Genomic DNA, 19,225 nt, shown 5'->3' on the forward strand with positions numbered 1-19,225 from the left:
TTGTATCTTCCATGCTACACTACAGTTGCTCTCACACATGCACTGCAACCCTGAAATTATCTGGACATTACCCATGTGAACGCAAATGTCCGAATCATTTGGACTGGACATTACCTGGACTTTACCCAGCCAGCATCCGAGTACAAAGTCTGCGTCACAAAGTCAGATTGAGCGGTATGTGTGAACAGAGCAGGTCATTGTTCAGAGAATTCACAGCAAGCGAGTGGGTGTGTCGCGTGTTGATGACGTCTCTATCATGCGACACTCATTAACCTTTGTGTGGATCTTCATGCTCGTACTCCTTTCTGCTTTCCATTATATTGCTTTCCACTAAATGGAGTATCAATGCCAAAAAAAAGATAAGTCGGTAGCCTCGTTTGCCATCTTGGGTGTGCTAAAACTCTGCAGTGTCACGTTCTGCCTCCTGCACGCTCTACGCAGGCTCTGCCCCCAAGCAGAGTCTTTCCAGGTGGTGTAAATGGGTCTGACACGGACAATTTCCGGTTGTGTGCTACATGTGTGAAAGGGAAACTCTCGACAATTTCCGGACCTGATTATCAGGACATTGTCCGGAGTTCATGTGTGAAAGCAGCTCAAGAAACCTCCTCTTGTTACTCGATTTAAATTATGAAGGAGAAAGAAAACCCCAACTCTTGGCCTGTTGCGTCATTCCTTCTTGAAAGCTTACATTTTGCTCTCTCAGCTAACAACCTCTATCATGGAAAAACACAACACAAAACAAGCCCTTTAAAATTACCCAAAAGATGAAAACAAGAAACGCACACGCACGCACGCACGCACGCACGCACGCACGCACGCACGCACGCACGCACGCACGCACGCACGCACGCACGCACGCACACACACACACACACACACACACACACACACACACACACACACACACACACACACACACACACACACACACACACACACACACACACACACACACACACCTGCAGATGCAGTTGCAGTTTAAGAGAGCAAAACGCAGCCTTGTGTCTATTTATTAGCATTCTGTCTCAAAGCTCTTTGTATTTAACTCAAATCAAACATGATAGAAGCACAAATAGTACACGCAGGTACACCCGACACAGGCACACCTACAAAGGTGAAGCATGTGTTTATCGTGCTGGGCTGAAACAGGTGATTAAATATTAAAGGTTGGGTGTCGAGTTACCAGTCTACTCAGCTGTGAAATGCCACTCTTTCACTCTATAGCATAAAGGAAGAGATACGGTCTACCCCCACCTGACGGAAGGCCAAACAAAGAGAAAAGTGTGTTAGAAAAGTTGCGTTTCAAAGAGCATGTTCTCAAATGTTGGTCAGAATGCAAAGGCTCTTATTTAGGTGTTAGGTAAGGTAAGGACGCAACTATAGAATGTTAAGTAAACTGAATAATCTACAGTTCAAAAACAGAAAGTCATGTTTTTGGAGAAAAAGTTAAAAGAAAAACATAGCTGATATAAGGAATCCAATTGTGCCTGTGTCTGTTCCCTCTCCCGTGCACGGGCAAAAAAAACGCAATCACAGACATGCAAGACCAGGGAAAAAAATAACTCCTGCACCACAGTGGAATGTGAGCTGGTATTCGACAAGTTGCATTAGCAGCTAAATTCCAGAATTCCTTCAAGAGACATTCCAGCCGTATGTGGTGGGAATTTTGCAAATGTGGTCTGCAGAGTGCTGCTAACATGCTGGGCTTGGGGTGAAATGTCAAATCTGTCCACAGGGCAGTAAAACACAAGGTGCTGTGACCTGCCTGTGAGTTAGATCTGTGTTTTCCTGGGACGCCGCTGAGCAAGTATGACATCAGACAGGCTGTAAAGTCCGATGGAGACGCTGTGTCATCAGAGGTTTTGGGGACCAAAGGCTGTAGGAGGGTAAGATGAATGTGGGAGTGGTCCAGAGACCAAAAAGGAAAACAACACATTGAAAGAAGACTACGATGCAGAAAAGGAGGGATGAAATGTGGGACATCCGAGAGACGGAAAGGTCCTGGGAGTTGAGGTTGATCTTTCACAGACATATCCTGACCCAAATAAACACTAACGGTTCTCTCAAACCATTTACGCGATGGATGCATTTGTCAAACTGTGACATGGGATTTTGACTCCCCGACCTCCAGCCCGGGGGGTCAGCACCGTGACGTGAGCACACTTCATCTCCAAGACCCAACGGTGTCCTCCATCCTGGCAAAAGGCCAAAGAGTACTTATTATCAATTTTGGTATTCAGAACCTTTGACGGTATCTAAACATGGATTCATAAGCGAGGCAACATTTCTTAGCAGCACAGAACTATTTTGCCAAACCGTCGTTTGGCTTGATACCAGAAAAAAAAACATTTGACACTCGTGACCATTCTTTAGGGAGAAGTGGACATTGGGACCATCTGATTTAGATTTGGGCAATCACGTGATTGCAGTTTGAAGTTAAAGAATCTACTCCATTAAGTCTGCGTCTGGACAGATTTGGATTTTGGTTAAGGTCATGGATTCTCCCGTCTCGCCACTCTCGGGAGGGAACATGGTGGACAGGTTAAGGACTACGTGAGCCGGTGTGCTACAGCGTTTGGTGTTTATGTACACATGCATTTTCTGACGTGTTTGGGGTGTGAGCTTGGCTTCGATAAGAATTGGGAACAGGATGTGCTGGTCACTGTGTGTGTGTGTGTGTGTGTGTGTGTGTGTGGATTGACAGAGGAAAGAGAAGGACTTCCAAAAAACTACCACCAATCCACAATGAAGGTCAAATTCTGCCAGTTTCTAAAGTACATTACCTGTAATGGTAATCAACAATCTAATACAACCTAGTACAACCAAAATTCATGAAAAACAAAACAGCAAACAAACAAGCAAACAAACAAGAGAAGGGAGGTAAGGCTGGTATCCTGAGTACTTTCACCAGGTTTAGTTATACCGATTTTACACCAAAATGAACTTTTTTTTTTCCCCTAGTGTGTCACATTCAATTGCAAACACCCAGGAAAAGGGACGGTCATGGTACGAGAGTGATGGGGGGGGGGGGGGGGGGGACAACCAAAAAACTGTAGAAGCAGCATGGAGTATCCATGCCCACACCCGGCACAGGCAGCGCCCTCCGGTCCGGAGACCGATTGGGGCGGTGCCGGAGTCCCTCGGGGGAGCGTGGGAGTTCTCCGCTGTGGTCCTCACGGAGCGATCCCCACAACGAAAACATTTCATGGTCCCGCATGAGGGAAAAAGTCACCACCTTCTGATTTTGGATTCTAATTCCAATATGAAATGATCGAATGATACATGGATATTCCTACCCATATTCTACTCACACACCAACGTCTGGAACTTCAACGTGCGCCACATCGCATGTTGAGGGATACTCTGACACTGATATGGGATATCGGTCTGAAATAGGCTAAAATAGGCAGTTGGTTTCTGCGAATCCCCCCAATACAAAATCTAACACCATGAGTCAGGTCAGACACGCTGGAGGTTACGGAAACGCAACTTGATTGTATCCTTTTTTTGACATATACAAACTCGGATGGGAAAAATGCTTTAGACAGGATATTACGTATTATACATCAACTATTAAGTCTATACTGTAGTGAGCAAGTACTGTCTGTGGAGAAACAACATAGTCAGGCTGGTAGTAGCTGGTAGACAGGGCTTAAGCGGTGGGTGAGGAGAGAAAGTAGGAAAACAGAGAAAGCAGAGGAAAATGGGGAGGATAGCGGTAAGCCTGGGTAGAGAGAGAGAGAGAGAGAGAGAGAGAGAGAGAGAGAGAGAGAGAGAGAGAGAGAGAGAGAGAGAGAGAGAGAGAGAGAGAGAGAGAGAGAGAGAGAGAGATTATAAGAGAGTGAGGCTGCAGGGAGGTTGGTGGGAACAGAGTAAGTGTGCAGGTCCCAGCTGAGGTCGTGTCCCCAGCCGGTGTTTTGATAAACTCCTGAGTCTCGGGGTAATTCAAACAAGGCACCGGCGCTCGCAGCTCGGCTCCACGTCGCAAACCATACAACCAATGGACTTGTTTTCCGTATTCTCTCTTTTCGTTTGTAACCCGGGGGTCGTACCTCGCTCTGATGTCGCCCCCTCCCCCTCAAACACCCAACCAGTCACGTTTCATTCACACAATTCCCTGTTTTCTGCTCCCCCGCTCTGTTTCCTCTGTTTGTCACGCAACCATTACACACCTTCCTCTCTCTGTTCAAAGCCCCCAGCCCACGTCCCACTCTGCTTCCGCCATCATTCTGAATAAATCTGCTCAATCAATCTCTTATCAGCGACTCTTTTTCTCATTATGTCAGTTCCTTTGTTTGCTCAGCCCGTCCCTGCGTCTCTCTCTCTCTCTCTCATTTCACAATTTCTATCAAGAGTCGTAAAGACCAGCTAGAAAAACAAATGGAGTCTCTCAGCTGGGTGTGGTGGCCCACGGAGAAGCAGCTGAGTCCTGTCGTCTCTCTCTCGGGACAAGAACCGACTGCCTGCACATCGGGACGTCTCTCTCCCTCTCTCTCTCCATGGCACACCTCTCTCTGATCCCCTTCTCAGAGCTCTCTTTCTCAGAACTCACCACCTCACTCCCACTCATTGGCCGACTCTCTCATCTGTTCTTTCTCAAGCGATTAATTGCCCCCCCCCCCCACCCGCCTTAAGCCCCCCCGTCGATTTCACAATCTCGAAATTCTATGAAATGCCCATGTTGTCTCCCTTTTCCTATTCCTTTTTGTTTTTTTTCTCTCTCTCCTCTTCCTCTCTCTGGGTCTCTCCCTCTGGTCCCCATTTCCTCCTCTGACACATTTCCTGTAGGTTATCGCCGTAACACTGATTCACACACTGGTTCCATAACACTCAGATGTTCTAACCCTTGTTAAAGAACCAACACGTTGGATCGACTGTACTGTGACCGAATATAACTAAAGGAACCCTCCACCAAATGACTTTACAAATAAGAATACTTGTAAATTGACTTTTCATTATACTTGCTACTTTCGAGGACTTAAACCCCAAATTTGTGTATATAAATGTGCTTGTTACCGTCCCATATAAAGACCGTCCTAATTGGGGGTTCTGTGCATGTAACTAACCCAACGGTAAATAACAGATCAGCGTCAGATGCAGCGTGAACTTGTGGCTGAGCGCTGCCAGCAGAGACCTGCCCCACATTTAATTAGAACTGTGAGTCAAAGCCAACTTATGTGTGGTCACAGGGAGGAATCAAGCCCGAGTGGGGCCCCACAGGCATAGATACACACGCACACACACGCACGGACGGTCGAACACACAATGAGGGACGAGATAATCTTAAAGTAAAAGCAGCCTCTCTCTCTCCAGTTGTCCGACACAGTTTGTGAAGCATTGCAGCCGCTCGCTTCAACACGTTCAGTAGCTCGTCCATTGGGTTTTAAACCCGGACTAAAAAACACAGAGCTTCAGAGACACATTCATGCAAGTGCGTGCGCGCACACACACACACGCATACGCTCGGAGGGGAGAAAGGGGCTTATTGCCAAGCAAACAACAAGCGAGGGGATCTTTTGATGTTAAGTTAAGGCCAGCCGACAGTCACAGGCTTCCATTACAAAGACCTATTCACAGTGTGAAACCAATGGCTGACAGTGCAGCTCTTTGATGAAGTTTACCCAAACATTAGCAGCTTCCCTGCTAAAACGCATAAAATCAAAATCGGGACCGATAATTTGATTAAAAATAAAAAATAAAATCACTCCGTCTCACAAATCGTCTGCAGTTCAAAGAACGCATATGTGTCATCATCTAGTGTGAGCAGGGTGTTGGTTCAAACACTGATTAAAAAATAATAATTGTAATGCAATAACCAGCTTGTGGGGAAAAATCTTGATATGGCAAAGAGGTTTCAATAAACAGTACTTAATGAACTCAAGCTGTACTGTCATAATATATTCATTGTGCAGTTGAAGCACTCCCAAGTTTTTAAAAGTTCCTAAAGTGCACATCGTCAGTGAAAAGCACGAGTTGCTCAACTAGGTTGGCCATCTCCTTATGCTAATTCATGCACTTTAACGTCATGGATTGAGCCTTTTTGTGAGGGAAAATGAGGTTAGAGGAAAATAAATACATCCTGTGACTTTGTGTTGGAGAAAGAAAGGGGAACACAGGGAGAGAGAGAAAAAAAAGGGGAATCGGACCTGAGGCAGAATCATGTGCGTGTGCGTGTGTGTTTGTGTTATTTGCTTGCAAAATCTGAACTTCAGGCCTGATGCTATCACCCTCCTCCATGTGTTGGGCAGCAGAACATCAGAGGGACCGATAAGAGCTGGAACTGTGGTCAAGTGTGTGTGTGTGTGTGTGTGTGTGTGTGTGTGTGTGTGCGTGTGTGTGTGTGCACGCTTCCTAGGCCAGGGCTCCAGGGCAGATTACCTGGGACCGAGCCTGCCAGGAGTTTGCCGTGCCAGATGCACAGCGAGTTCCTGGCAGGCCGTTAAAACGCATCACCACGGGAACAAAAAGTCTGGTTAATTTCTGCCTCTGCCGCAGTAAACACGGTTCTCTCTGAGATGAGGTGACAGCTGTAGCTGCATTGAACAGTATAATGTGGATATGAGCTGAACACTGAAGATATCTGGGGCCGTACACACCTCAACACATCGAGCCTGGTTCTCCACATTCTGCAATAAAAGCTGCAGCTTCAGAGAAAAGCTTCAGGTACATGTTTTAAGAGGAAACTCTCTGCTGGGAAATCTAAGTGCCTAGAAGATGAAATTCTTTGTGAATACATCCCCTGGACATTACACCTCAATTTCCACGGCTGGTTGTCGGAATTGAAAGCTTTTATCGGACTGGCTGAAACATTCTGTGCCATTCAGTTGCACATTTTTGACATACCTTTTGGTAAAAAAGGTTATTATTTTTGTTTGAGCGAGGCAGGGAAGTTTTTATTTTAAAGTAGAATATGACCTACAGAACGGTATTCTTAGTAGAGGAGAAAAAAAAGGCTTTCATGCATATAGAAATGCATAATTCAAAATTCATAATTCAATGACTCACTTGCAGGTCAAACCGCATCAAAGGTTTGGAGACGAGGGGCCACATGGCATAGCTTTCGGAAGTGAATGTGTTCTAAAAATGCCGGAGTAGCCCTGTGACAGAAATACCCACTGAGCGCTACAGTAAAGAAATCGAGGGCAGGGGCCGAGGAGGGAAGACTAGACTACGGATCGGCAGCAACCTGATCGTCCTCGTGTCTGTCTGTCCATACGTCCAGCCAGCTGCCGGGGTTGAAGAGGGCACCGATCTGGACTGGCCGGCGCCAGCAGACCGAGCCATCTATAGAACCCATTTCTTTTTCGTTGTGGGGCGAAAGCTGACTGTTTATGACTCGTGAAAATCAATGTCCCTCGATTGATGATTCTGTACGTGGCCCTTTGGGCTCAGTTCCCGAGGACAGCTGTCGAACCCCACGCCGCTTCTGCACAGAAGTGAGCTTACCACTCATAACTGGTGTTCCAGTAGCTGAGGCAAACTAGGCACTCGCCCGGACAAGTTTAGATCTTCTCACCTTCTATATGGCATACTTTTTCCTCATCTATTTTTGGTCAGCTACCGCAAAACTTTCCAAATATATCTTTTAAAAACAATTCATGTATATAAACACTTGATGCACACAAATAAAAATCACAAAAAAAAATTGTTTCTATCTCTCTAAGGATAGAGGTATTCAGGGCGGCAAATAGATCAATTGTGCAGTGTGAAAATGACTTGCATAGATACCCAGGCTACCAAGGTGCTTAATATAATCTACATGCATGGAGTAAAACTATGTATAGAAAATGTGTGTGTACGACAGAGGGAGGAGAGAGAGAAAGAGATGTTAACTATGTAAAGGATAGCAGATGAAATAGCTTCTGTACATAGCTGACATGCAGCTCCGCAAGTACACCTCAGGACTATTATTAGTAGAGCAATACATCATAGGCAGGCATAGCTAGCATACATAAAAAAATATATGCATCCTTTTTTTTTGATCATAAATAGATATAGATACAAGCGTATTTTTCTCTCTTGCTCACACCCTAACACAGAGGTTCCCAAGCACTGTGCCGCAGGCATTTGCTCTGCGGCCTGGCACCCATTTGGCGGTGAGAAGGCGGGCAGGATTTTTTTTCAGAATTGATCTCCACTCCACCGTGCGATCAGAGCGATTCTTTCCTCCAAACAAAGCAAATAGAAAGTTTGTTGTTATTGCCGATGTATTTAATTTACTCTGTTTCCTAATTGAACAAAACAAAAAGAGTGCCATGCCAAAAGCGACTATGGATGTATGTGTCCCAACGATACATCAACTTTCTGTTTCTCCTCAGAGTTCCAGACGCTGCGGCTCCGTCTCCGCTCTGTGTGTTTACAAGCGCAGCCTGTCCACGAGGGAGGGGGCGGGGCTTAGTTCTATATCGACAAACGTGATAGGTCAGGGGCGAAGCTTTCAGATCAAGTTCAAGTTCAAGTTCAAGAGATTATTTGTCACATACATATACATACGGTTATACATATATGCAGTGAAATGTCATGACACCCGGTGATTACGCACAATAAGCTCTATAAATACTAAAAAATACCAAAATGTGCGTAATCGACACAAGGTGCCCGCGCAGGCAGCCGCAAGGGGAGGCGCCACAATCGCGATTCTGGGTCCTATAATTATATAATACATTGAATGAAATGTCTCAGTGTTTCACGTGTCATTTCAGCTTTAGATTGTCCAAACTGCTGTTGCAACTTGCTGAACACAGAAATAAACAGATCGGCAGACTTTTTTAATAGAAATTATCCACCTAGCACTAATTCAAATTGCATTTGGAGCGAATTTTTTCACCGGATATTATGACCGGAGAGATTAAATGATGTCGGACTTCAACAGTCAAGACTTTCCTGGTCAAAAACCGGCAATTACCGGATAACGAAACCGCTGATGTGATATATGCTGACACACACACCTTTTTTTTAATCTTACTTAACTGCACCTGTAATTGGAATTGCCTGTATCGTGATACCATCGCAATCGTGGGAAATCTATTGCCATTGTATCGTGAGTTAGCTGGTGTTTCCCATCTCTAGTTGTGGCTGATATCAATGTTCACAAATCCTCATAGTTAACATTCTCTCTCTCTCTCCTCTCTCTCTCTCTCTCTCTCTCTCTCTCTCTCTCTCTCTCTCTCTCTCTCTCTCTCTCTCTCTCTCTCTCTCTCTCTCTCTCTCTCTCTCTCTCTCTCTCTCTCTCTCCTCTCTCTCTCTCTCTCTCTCTCTCTCCCTCTCTCTCTCTCTCTCTCTCTCTCTCTCTAGCCAGAATACATATTACTTCAAGTCATATGTCATGTTTTTTTTTTCTCCCCAGAACTGATGGTTACACATTTGCTCATTTTGATTTCAAACTCCCCTTTCAAACTCACTCTTTCTGAACACACGCACACACACACACACACACCACACACACACACACACACACACACACACACACTCTCTCTCTGCTGATGAAAAAGCAGACCTAATATGTTTTTCCAGCGGAGGTCGAGTCCATCTGCAATAATTGCAGCATGTAGCAACCGTAGCTGTGTTTGGATAATGTTCTGACATACACGGGGCCCCTCTGACGCTTAAAGAGATGGGTGTGTGTGCGCAAGTGTAAGTCTAGGAATTGTGAAATGTAGTGCGTAAGAAAGTAAAGAGAGCCAACAATACATTGTCCCTCTTCATGTGCCTGCACGCTGCAGCCTGTATGGCTTCAAAGTGCTGGTTGACGGGCCAACACTACCAAATCCACCCTGTCGTCACTGGAGTGTCATTGACGTAGAAGGGAGATGGAGGACGTCCCTAGGGTGTCCGCATGAGCCAAAGTGATCATTATTGGCATGTGTTGTGTTATCTTACAGCCAAACACTCCACTGGAGCGAGAGAGGTGTGTGTGTGTGTGTGTATGTGTATGTGTATGTGAGTGTGAGTGTGTGTGTGTGTGTGTGTGTGTGTGTGTGTGTGTGTGTGCGTGTGCGTGCACGCGTGCGTGCGTGCGTGTGTGTCTTTAGCCCAACTCAGGATCACAGCTAATTACTCACCCCACAGTAATAACTCCATAATTAAGCAGTGTCTTTTATTTAAGGGTACACCGTCATTATTTTCATTCATATATGTTTATTTTTTTTGCGGGCCGTGTGTTGTGGAGACCATCCTTTAACCAAATAATTACAGGCTCAGTCCCCACACCTGCGGCAACAGACAGGCACAATGATCCCTTGCCCTTGAACAAGTCATCAAAGCTCGACTGTATTAGAGATGGATAGTTATAGTCAGGATCGTCAGCTGATGATTAAAACATTAAATATGTTTTACAGTTCGAAAAACATTCATCAGATTCCCGATAAAGAATGGATTGATCTTTAGAATGTCCATGTCTGAACTGGAATTCTGTTACGTGTGACTGAATTCTATTGGAACGTGTGTGTGTGTGTGTTTTATTTCTTACATGCTGTATATATGTACACGTGTCATTTACTCCCAGGTCTCTGTCAAAATTAGACCTTGATTTCTACTACACGAGCTGACAAAATGAAGTGTAATGTTGTACTGCCGCTCAATCAAAGAGTGCTGCCTGCGAGGTGAAGAAGGAGCATCCTGTGCAGACACTCCTTACGAGCCCGCGCTGTGTCTGTCAATGTGGGTCAACGTCTCTGTCGCTCTATTGTGGTTCTGTCCAAACCCCGTCCTTCATTACTACTTCCAGTTCTATCCAGCCTGACACGCATCCACCCACACAAACACTTTGAATGACATTAACCTCATTAAATATATTATGTGCTACAGAATGTGGTCCTTAATTGGGTTGGAAACTAAATGAAAATCTGTCTGGGTTTTTTTTAGTTTTTTCTAATTATTTTTCAACCAATCACGTGTTTTAATTACAAAGAGCCAAACTGCTCGTTGAGGCCCCACACATGAATACCGGGCTCTCCATGTCCAGAATGACTACAATGCAATAATGACACAGAGATCTCTGACTATTAGCAAAAAACCTTCAGTAGGTAGGTAGCAGGTTGGTAGCAGGTAGGTAGGTAGGTAGCAGGTAGGTAGGAAGCAGGTAGGTAAGTAGGTAGGAAGTTAGCAGGTAAGTAGGTAGGCAGCAGGTAGGTAGGTAGGTATGTAGGTAGCAGGTAGGTATGTAGGTAGGTAGCAGGTAGGTAGGTAGGTAGCAGGTAGGTAGGTAGGTAGGTATGTAGGTAGCAGGTAAGTAGGTAGGTAGCAGGTAGGTAGGTAGGTAGGTAAGGGGAATCGGAAATATTGCCTGTCAAGCTCAAAATGTACCTTAATAATAACAAAAAGTGCAACTCTGATATCAAAACACCTTTCTCTTGTTTGTTGTTTTACTCTAGAGCAGTGGTTCTCAACATGGGGTCTAGGGGCCCCCCAGAGGTCCTTCAAGAGTTTCTAGGTGATCCTCAGCAAAATTATTATTAGTTCATCTTCACAATTTGAGAATGTACCATGATGACTGTTATGATCACAGTTTCACTTTTACCTCTCTAACTAAGGAGTGGAATTTTGGACAAAATCACATCCAACAGTAAAGATCTTCTCGGATTGGGGTCCCACGGACAAAACCTTATCAAATGGGCATCGGGTCCTTGATATCAAGAAGGTTGAAGACCACTGCTCTAGAGTATGCAACATTAAAGTTTAACAGTTAAAGATTATGCAATGCATAGTGGCAATTAATTAAAATAGAATTGTATTCAAAATTATGTTGTTTGCCACTGTTCATCTAATCTAACTATCTAATCGAACTATAAAGGAAGGAATCTCTGTCTGTCTGTATGTCCTTTGATGATCTCGACAACCTTTCATATGATGTACTTCAAACTTGGCAGGTGTATTACTGGGGACCTAAACTGTGCCATTAAAATGCCTTAAATTTTGAATGGGCATGCTCTAGTCTAATCTAACTATAAAGGAAGGAATTTCTCTGTCTGCCCGTCTGTCAGTCGGCATGTCTTCCCATTATCTTGACAAACGCTCATCTTCTCATACTTCACACTTAGCGAGTGTATCGCTGGGGACCCAAGAACAGGCAGTGTTGAATTCGGTGCAATTTGGACACGCGTCACATAGGGCTGTGGCTGGCGGTATGAATCTTTTCTTATCGCAGCGAAAAAGCAAGTATCACCGCGGCATTGCCGTTTCCGTTTTTCAGTCAGGGTGCGTTACAGTAGCAGGTTAAAACAGACAGAAGCTTATAAAAATGCACAGGGATACCATTTCAATGAGGAATTCGAAATAAGGGGACCCGTGGTTTATATGTGTGAATCGACACGGAGACGGCTCTCCGTGCGCCCCGACTCCAAATAAAACAACTCAAAACAGTGTGGTTATAGTTGCTTTATTTGGAGGAACGGGGACGGGGCGCGGAGGAACGGGGCACGAGTCGGTCTGAGTCGGGTAAAGCCCTAGAAATAATTAATAATAATCAACCACACACAAAATAAATCCCCCATATGTTTAATGGACTGTTCCTCCCCCTTTGCGCACAAAGGTGATTTTACGAGCGGAGCAACTCAGGTTTTGTTTCTCCAGCAGCTCTTAGAACATAGGATGGCAGACAGTTGATGATAACTAATGATTATTGTGTTTATATTTCATATCCTCCTGTAGCAAAAACATGAAATACAAAACAAGAAAAATTGTATTTTATTATTTGCGGGGATGACGGCAATGGGCTCAACACCGCGGTGACGTCACGTAACTACGGTATCGCGGTAATGCGGTGATCGTCACAGCCCTAGCGACACATGTCATATAAATAAACTTCCAATAAACAGTGAACTGCGAGCCAGCGGGGGGGGCCGTGGCTTCAGGGCTCTGCGGCTGAGTCACAAAGAGCGTCTTTCCCCGGTGAACGACTTTAACCGGCAGTTTCGTCTTCCATTGTGGAACACACTACTGAGTCGTTGGAATTTTGTTTAACTGTGCCATTAAAATGTCTGAGAAAGTCTTACATTTTGAAGGCATGGACAAGTAGTAATAATGAGGAAAATAGTTTTAATTGTCCTATGAAAACCAATAGATAAAAACCTTTAATACCTTAGATATGATTAACAGGCTAAAACAGTTTGAAAACCTTGTTTATGGGGCGGATTAGATGCCATCCATGTTAAATTGAAAGTCCAACAACATGTTAAATATGTGGAACCTATTTTGAGATCATATAGTCGTATTTTGTCTGTCTACCCCTGCTTCCATCCGAATTTCCCAAAAAAAACACTCGACAAGCCAAGCTCACAATGAAGCCGTTCATACTGATGGACACACACACACACACACACACACACACACACACACACACACACACACACACACACACACACACACACACACACACACACACACACACACACACACACACACACACAGCCAACATACACAAGGCCAATAAATTTAAGTTAGTTTAATCTTTTACCAAACTTGAACTCACCCAAAGCCCCATGGCGACCGCATAAAAACTAGTTCTCAGGTTACACACTGGCTCAAAATAGACCTTAAGTACATATTACTGCTATAGGGTGACGTAGATTATAGTTCAGCACGGTTACTTGAAATGTTGAAATCTGGTCCCTGGAGACATAGTAGCACGCACACACATGCATACAAACCGAGGGAAATACTGTAAAATATATATATTTTTTAAATAAAACCTTCTATTCAAATATAGTCCGTCTGTTCAAACTCAGTCCACTGTTGACACTATTTTCAGGAGCGTAGAGACTGAAGTATACGGCAACATTTATAGAAAAGCAAGTTAATGCCAGAGACAGGGAACCGCATGGACGGAGCCTCTGCAGTGTGCAGTTAATCACTTTAAAAATGTCACATCCAAAAAAATATGGAATCCTTTGAACTGACTGCCTCCATCCAGACAAGAAATATCGCTGCATGCACGTCCAATGTCTGCGCTATGAAAAAATAAATTTTAAAAAGCCACATTTGAACCACTAATTTTTACATGCAAGATTATCATTATTTGGGGCCGGCGCTTTCCAAACTGTGCACAGGGAACTAAAATCAAACAGACGCCTTTTTCAAGTGGGTTCCCACAGATATAAGTAATAACATGCTTTCATAATCGGGGCTGCGAGTTGAGCCATAGAACTGTCCTTTCCTGGAAAGAAAAAGAAAAGAAAAAGAAAAAAAAGGAGAGAGAGCTTTTAAACGGAGGCCATCCAAGTGCAGTAGCTTTCATGGTGGCTAATCTATGTACGGGAAACAGGCGCTAAGACGTCTGACGCTGATGGGCTGAGCAATCAAAACAATCTCTCCATCTTCTGGTTATGGAGCTGAAGAGCCACGCCAGACCCAAAAACATCCCTTCTCTGGGGGAGGAGGGGATGGAAGGAGAGCGGAAGGGAGGGAGGAGAAGGGCAGAGCTTTGGTAGCGAGAAGAGGGGAGGGGGGAAAGAGATGAACACTGAGATATGTGGACAGGAAAGAAAGTGAAAAAGATGGTGTGGGGAGAGTGGAAGAGAAAGGGAGGAAAGAAAGTTCCATCTTTGCTTTCTTTTCTCTCACCCTCCTCTCGACACTCACTCTCTCCACTCGTCCATCTCCTCCTCCCTCTATCCCTTCCCCCTTTTTCCTTGCACCTCCTTTCTTCCCTCTCTCCCTCCATCTGTGCGATCAGGGTGGGAGTTGGGAGAAAGTACGTCGAGCTGTGGGATTTTCCCACAGTTCAACGAACAGACGACCTACGCATCCTCTCTCTCTCTCTCTCTCTCTCTCTCTCTCTCTCTCTCTCTCTCTCTCTCTCTCTCTCTCTCTCTCTCTCTCTCTCTCACTAACTGCTCTTGTTATAAATTTATGCCACTGGCTCAACAACTATGTGTTCCCATGGAAACGGAGACAATAAGGGAAAATTTGACCAAAAACAGAAATGAAAAATAAATAAATAAAAAGAATGCTGCCATTAGATGAGTTTTCAGAAACTATGTGAAAAATTACACCAATACCTTGGAATGGATACTGTAGGGCATTCATTTAACAATAGAAAAGGGAAAAAAATGAAATTGAAAAACATTATTTCTGATGACTCAAGGACCAGAATGAAAAGGTTCGATTGGTAACTCATCGATCTTTTAACATTCAGTAATCCTCCAACATTGCCATTTTGAGTCAAATTATCAGTAGTAAATATTTTATTATATTTTAAGTAATTATAAATTGACTGAACAATACATTTTTTATTTTCTTAAAATGGAGCATCTTCTACGTTAATTCCCTGAAATTGATGATGATGTCTGTCTGTGTGTGTGTGTGTGTGTGTGTGTGTGTGTGTGTGTGTGTGTGTGTGTATGTGTGTGTATGTGTGTGTATGTGTATGTGCATACCTCCGCAGCCTGAGTCTCCTGGTGGAGCAGTGTCAGCCCTGTCAGGTCCTCCAGGAAGGCGTGGGAAGAGTTGAACACTTTGGACAGGAAGCTGAAACCGTCTCTCTTGTAGTTGTCGAGCACCTGAACGCAACACAACGTTATCAACAACAAGCCAAACAACAAACTGGACCAGACAGAATCATTTACCAAGATCATTTTTTGTCTATTTAACAATACACCAATCAGCCACACAAAACTCCTGACGGGGTCAAGTGAATAACATTGCTCATCTCGTTCCAATGGCACCTGTCAAGTGGTGAGATATATTAGGCAGCAAGTGAACAGTCAGTGCTTGAAGTTGATGTGTTGGAAGCAGAAAAAATGGGCAAGCGTAAGGATCTGAGTGAGTTTGACAAGGACCAAATTGTGATGGCTAGACGACTGGGTCAGAGCATCTCCAAAACGACAGGTCTTGGTACCTACCAAAAATGGTCCAAGGAAGGACAACCGGTGACAGGGTAATGGGCGCCCATGGCTCATTGATGCACGTGGGGAGTGAAGTCTAGGCCGTCTGGTCCTATCCCACAGAAGAGCTACTGTCATACTAATTGCTGAAAAAGTTCATGCTGCTATGATAGAGAGGTGTCAGAACACACAGTGCATCACAGCTTGCTGTGTATGGGGCTGTGTAGCTGCAGACCGGTCAGAGTGTCCATGCTGACCCCTGTCCACTGTCGAAAGCGCCTACAAGAGTCAGAACTGGACCATGGAGCAATGGAAGAAGGTGGTCTGGTCTGATGAATCAAGTGTTCTTCTACATCATGTGGATGGGTGGGTTAGGGTCCGATCTGATGGAGCATCTGTGGGATGTGCTGGAACAACAAGCCCGATCCATGGGGGGGTCCACCTCACAACTTCCAGGACTTAAAGGATCTGCTGCTAACGTCTTGGTGCCAGATACCACAGGACACCTTCAGAGGTCTTGTGGAGTCCATGCCTCTACCGGTCAGGGCTGTTCTGGCGGCAACTATACTTTTGCTATATGTTACATATACACGAGTTGGTGCCACCTAACAAAGAGCTGCAAAATAACAAAAAATAACGAACCGCAATTTTATTTCAGACTGGTGGGAAGCTCATTTGAGGCATTTGGCTTTCGGATAAAATAAGCAATAACAATATGAGTAGTTTGTGTTGAAGAGAAAAATGCTATCAACAACAACTCCACACACAACATGGCAGGGGGGCAAAGAATCATCCGCATTATAACTTTTATACATTGACGATGAAAATTAGGTATAATTTGCATTTTTCTCTTTTGAAAAAACGCCCTCGACCTCCACTTCCCACACCATACTCCCCCTCCGCCCCCCTTCCGACCCACACAAGCACACACTGATCCAGACTTCCAGGCTGAGCCTTTCATGGCCGCCCACAGACCCAGCCCTGCAGGTGTAGGGTTACCTTCACCTCAGACATCAATAGCCTGGGCGTGTGTGTAAGTGTCTGTCTCGGCAGCAGCACGCACATACATTTGAGTGTGAACACAAGCATGAATACATTTGTGTGTGTGGTGTGTGTGTGTGTGTGTGTGTGTGTGTGTGTGTGTGTGTGTGTAGGGCTATATCTGTGACTCCGAGCTCAGAAATGTGTAGAAAGGCGTGTGGTTGTATCCATCTCTGTGTGTCTGCGGGCCACAAAAATGAATGTGTAAAAATGTGTATGTGCGCGGGTGCTCCCAGAACCGACCTGGCGTCTAGTCTTGAAACCAGACACACCAAACACAATACGCTCTGACATCTCCCTCTTTTACCCCCCCCCCTTTTTTTTTTTTTTAAACCTCTCCTTCCCCCTCTTTTATTCTACACATCCATCAGTCAGATCCGTTACACGAGACACCAACGGCTAAAATCTGCTTTTTTGAAATAAAGCCGATCCTAAAATCAGGAAAGGAGCTCCGTGGCCGTGTGATAATCTTGTGATGAAGCGCAAACAGATTCCCTCCGTGTTTCGCGCACGCACACACACACACGCACACGCACACGTACACACACACACACACACACACACACACACACACACACACACACACACACACACACACACACACACACACACACACACACACACACACACACACACACACACAGAGTTGACTTCAAACCAGATCAATGCAAGCAAGATATACAAGGCCGCAAATAACACTTTTTTTGATGAAGACACACAAAAACCCCCCCCCCCAAAAAAAAAACACTGAACGGAAGAGAAGTAAAGTTTTGCGAGTTCTCCTTGCAAAACTTTTTCACAAACGCAGTCGGGTCTCGCTAGTGATGCCAGAACATTGACAGATAGCGCTAATTAAGCAGTGGAACGACACTGTAATAAACATCTGGAAGAGATAACGCCTGTACAAGTAAGACACACACACACACACACACACACACACACACACACACACACACACACACACACACACACACACACACACACACACACACACACACACACACACACACACACACACACACACACACACACACAGAAGCGGCAGAAGTCTCTGATCGCTCTCCAGTAGCCTGATTTGACCGCGCTGATGGCGTCTATTTGAAGCTGCACGTGTGGCTCCATCATGCAGATCCAGTGTGTATGTGAAGCGACATTACTGGCCCCGTGTTTCCCTCTGATCATCCCTAAACATATCAAACAGCCATTCGGTGGTGCCTGTGGCTAAAGGGGAGGGGTGGGGGTGTTTGGCGTCTTTGACTGGAGCTGTAAACATGGCGACATTCACAAAAGACGGTGTGCCGCACGGCCTAAAGAGGCACAGATGTAACGATGGGGATAATAAACATTTTGTGAATAGCTTTTTAGATTGAGTTTCTAAAAGATGGTGCAGGTCACATGTTCACCATATTTATGACGTTATAACCATCAGCTAATCTCAGTAAACCCATTCGGTGGGGCCTCAGTGGTATGGAGTTCTTCAATTAGCAGCTGCCACATCAGGCCACCCTGGACATTTGCTTTTAAATGAGTGCCTGATGTTAACAAACAGGCCTTTGTGGCTGTGAAATTGTAAATAATATAGAGGTGGTTTGCAATAACACGTATCTAGCAGAGTATCGGCTTTCAGAGTAGAGAATACTTTAACAGTAGTTTTCTATTAGACTGTTTCATCAAATGTAATGTAAAAATGATGGTCTTTTAGAGAAATGTTTCTCAAAGTGGGGTCTGGGGAGCCCCAGCGGTCCTTCAAGAGGTTCCAGGGGAGCCCCAGCAAAATAATTAACGGTTAAACTTCACCGTTAATTCATTTACGAGAGGTAAGCACCATTAAGAGAATGTACAATAGTAACTGATCAGTTTCACTGTTATCTTCAGGGATGGAAGTTTGGATAAATCAAATCTAATAATACAATTATTCTAAGATTGAGGTACCGCAAACAAAATCTTAATGTGGTCCGTGGCCTAATGTGGATCAATTTTAAGGGTCCTTGATATCAAAAGGGGCCGAGAAGTTGTTCAAACTATAGAAAATACCTTCTACTCGTGAAAAAACATCTTGATGGGGAACTACTTGAGTTTCCCATAGTTATCATATAAATAGAAAACGTTTCACAGCTTCATAAAAAAAAACAATCTTTAGTTAACTTAACCTTAAAGCCACGGACTTTCTATTAATAGCAGTCGCATTTGGCAATATTACTCAAAGTAGTTGTAGTAAGAGGTGTCTGGCACGGTTTGAGACGAAGCCACGTCACATGCGGCGATTTACTCGCTGGCATTGTTGTTTTATTGGCTCGCGGTCCCAGAAAGAGTTAAGAAATACACACGGACCGACCGAAAAGCCCTTTCCAGCTCGGCAGGAA

At 44.6% G+C, this 19,225-nt stretch overlaps 1 protein-coding gene across 2 annotated transcripts in view; it reads right to left on the reverse strand.

The window, feature by feature from the left end:
- The window catches only part of atg7 (ATG7 autophagy related 7 homolog), a 58,684-nt gene that overhangs the window by 12,464 nt on the left and 26,995 nt on the right, over positions 1-19,225 (reverse strand). For both annotated transcript variants that reach the window (XR_013844181.1, XM_080001539.1), the window contains exon 18: positions 15,375-15,497. Coding sequence is in view for 1 of the 2 variants with exons in the window: in XM_080001539.1 (XP_079857665.1) it covers positions 15,375-15,497 (123 nt within the window). In the remaining variant the exon portion in view is untranslated. The remainder of the gene's footprint in view (positions 1-15,374; positions 15,498-19,225) is intronic.

This window comes from Zeus faber, assembly GCF_960531495.2.
Source record: "Zeus faber genome assembly, chromosome: 5".
Taxonomy (NCBI): domain Eukaryota; kingdom Metazoa; phylum Chordata; class Actinopteri; order Zeiformes; family Zeidae; genus Zeus; species Zeus faber.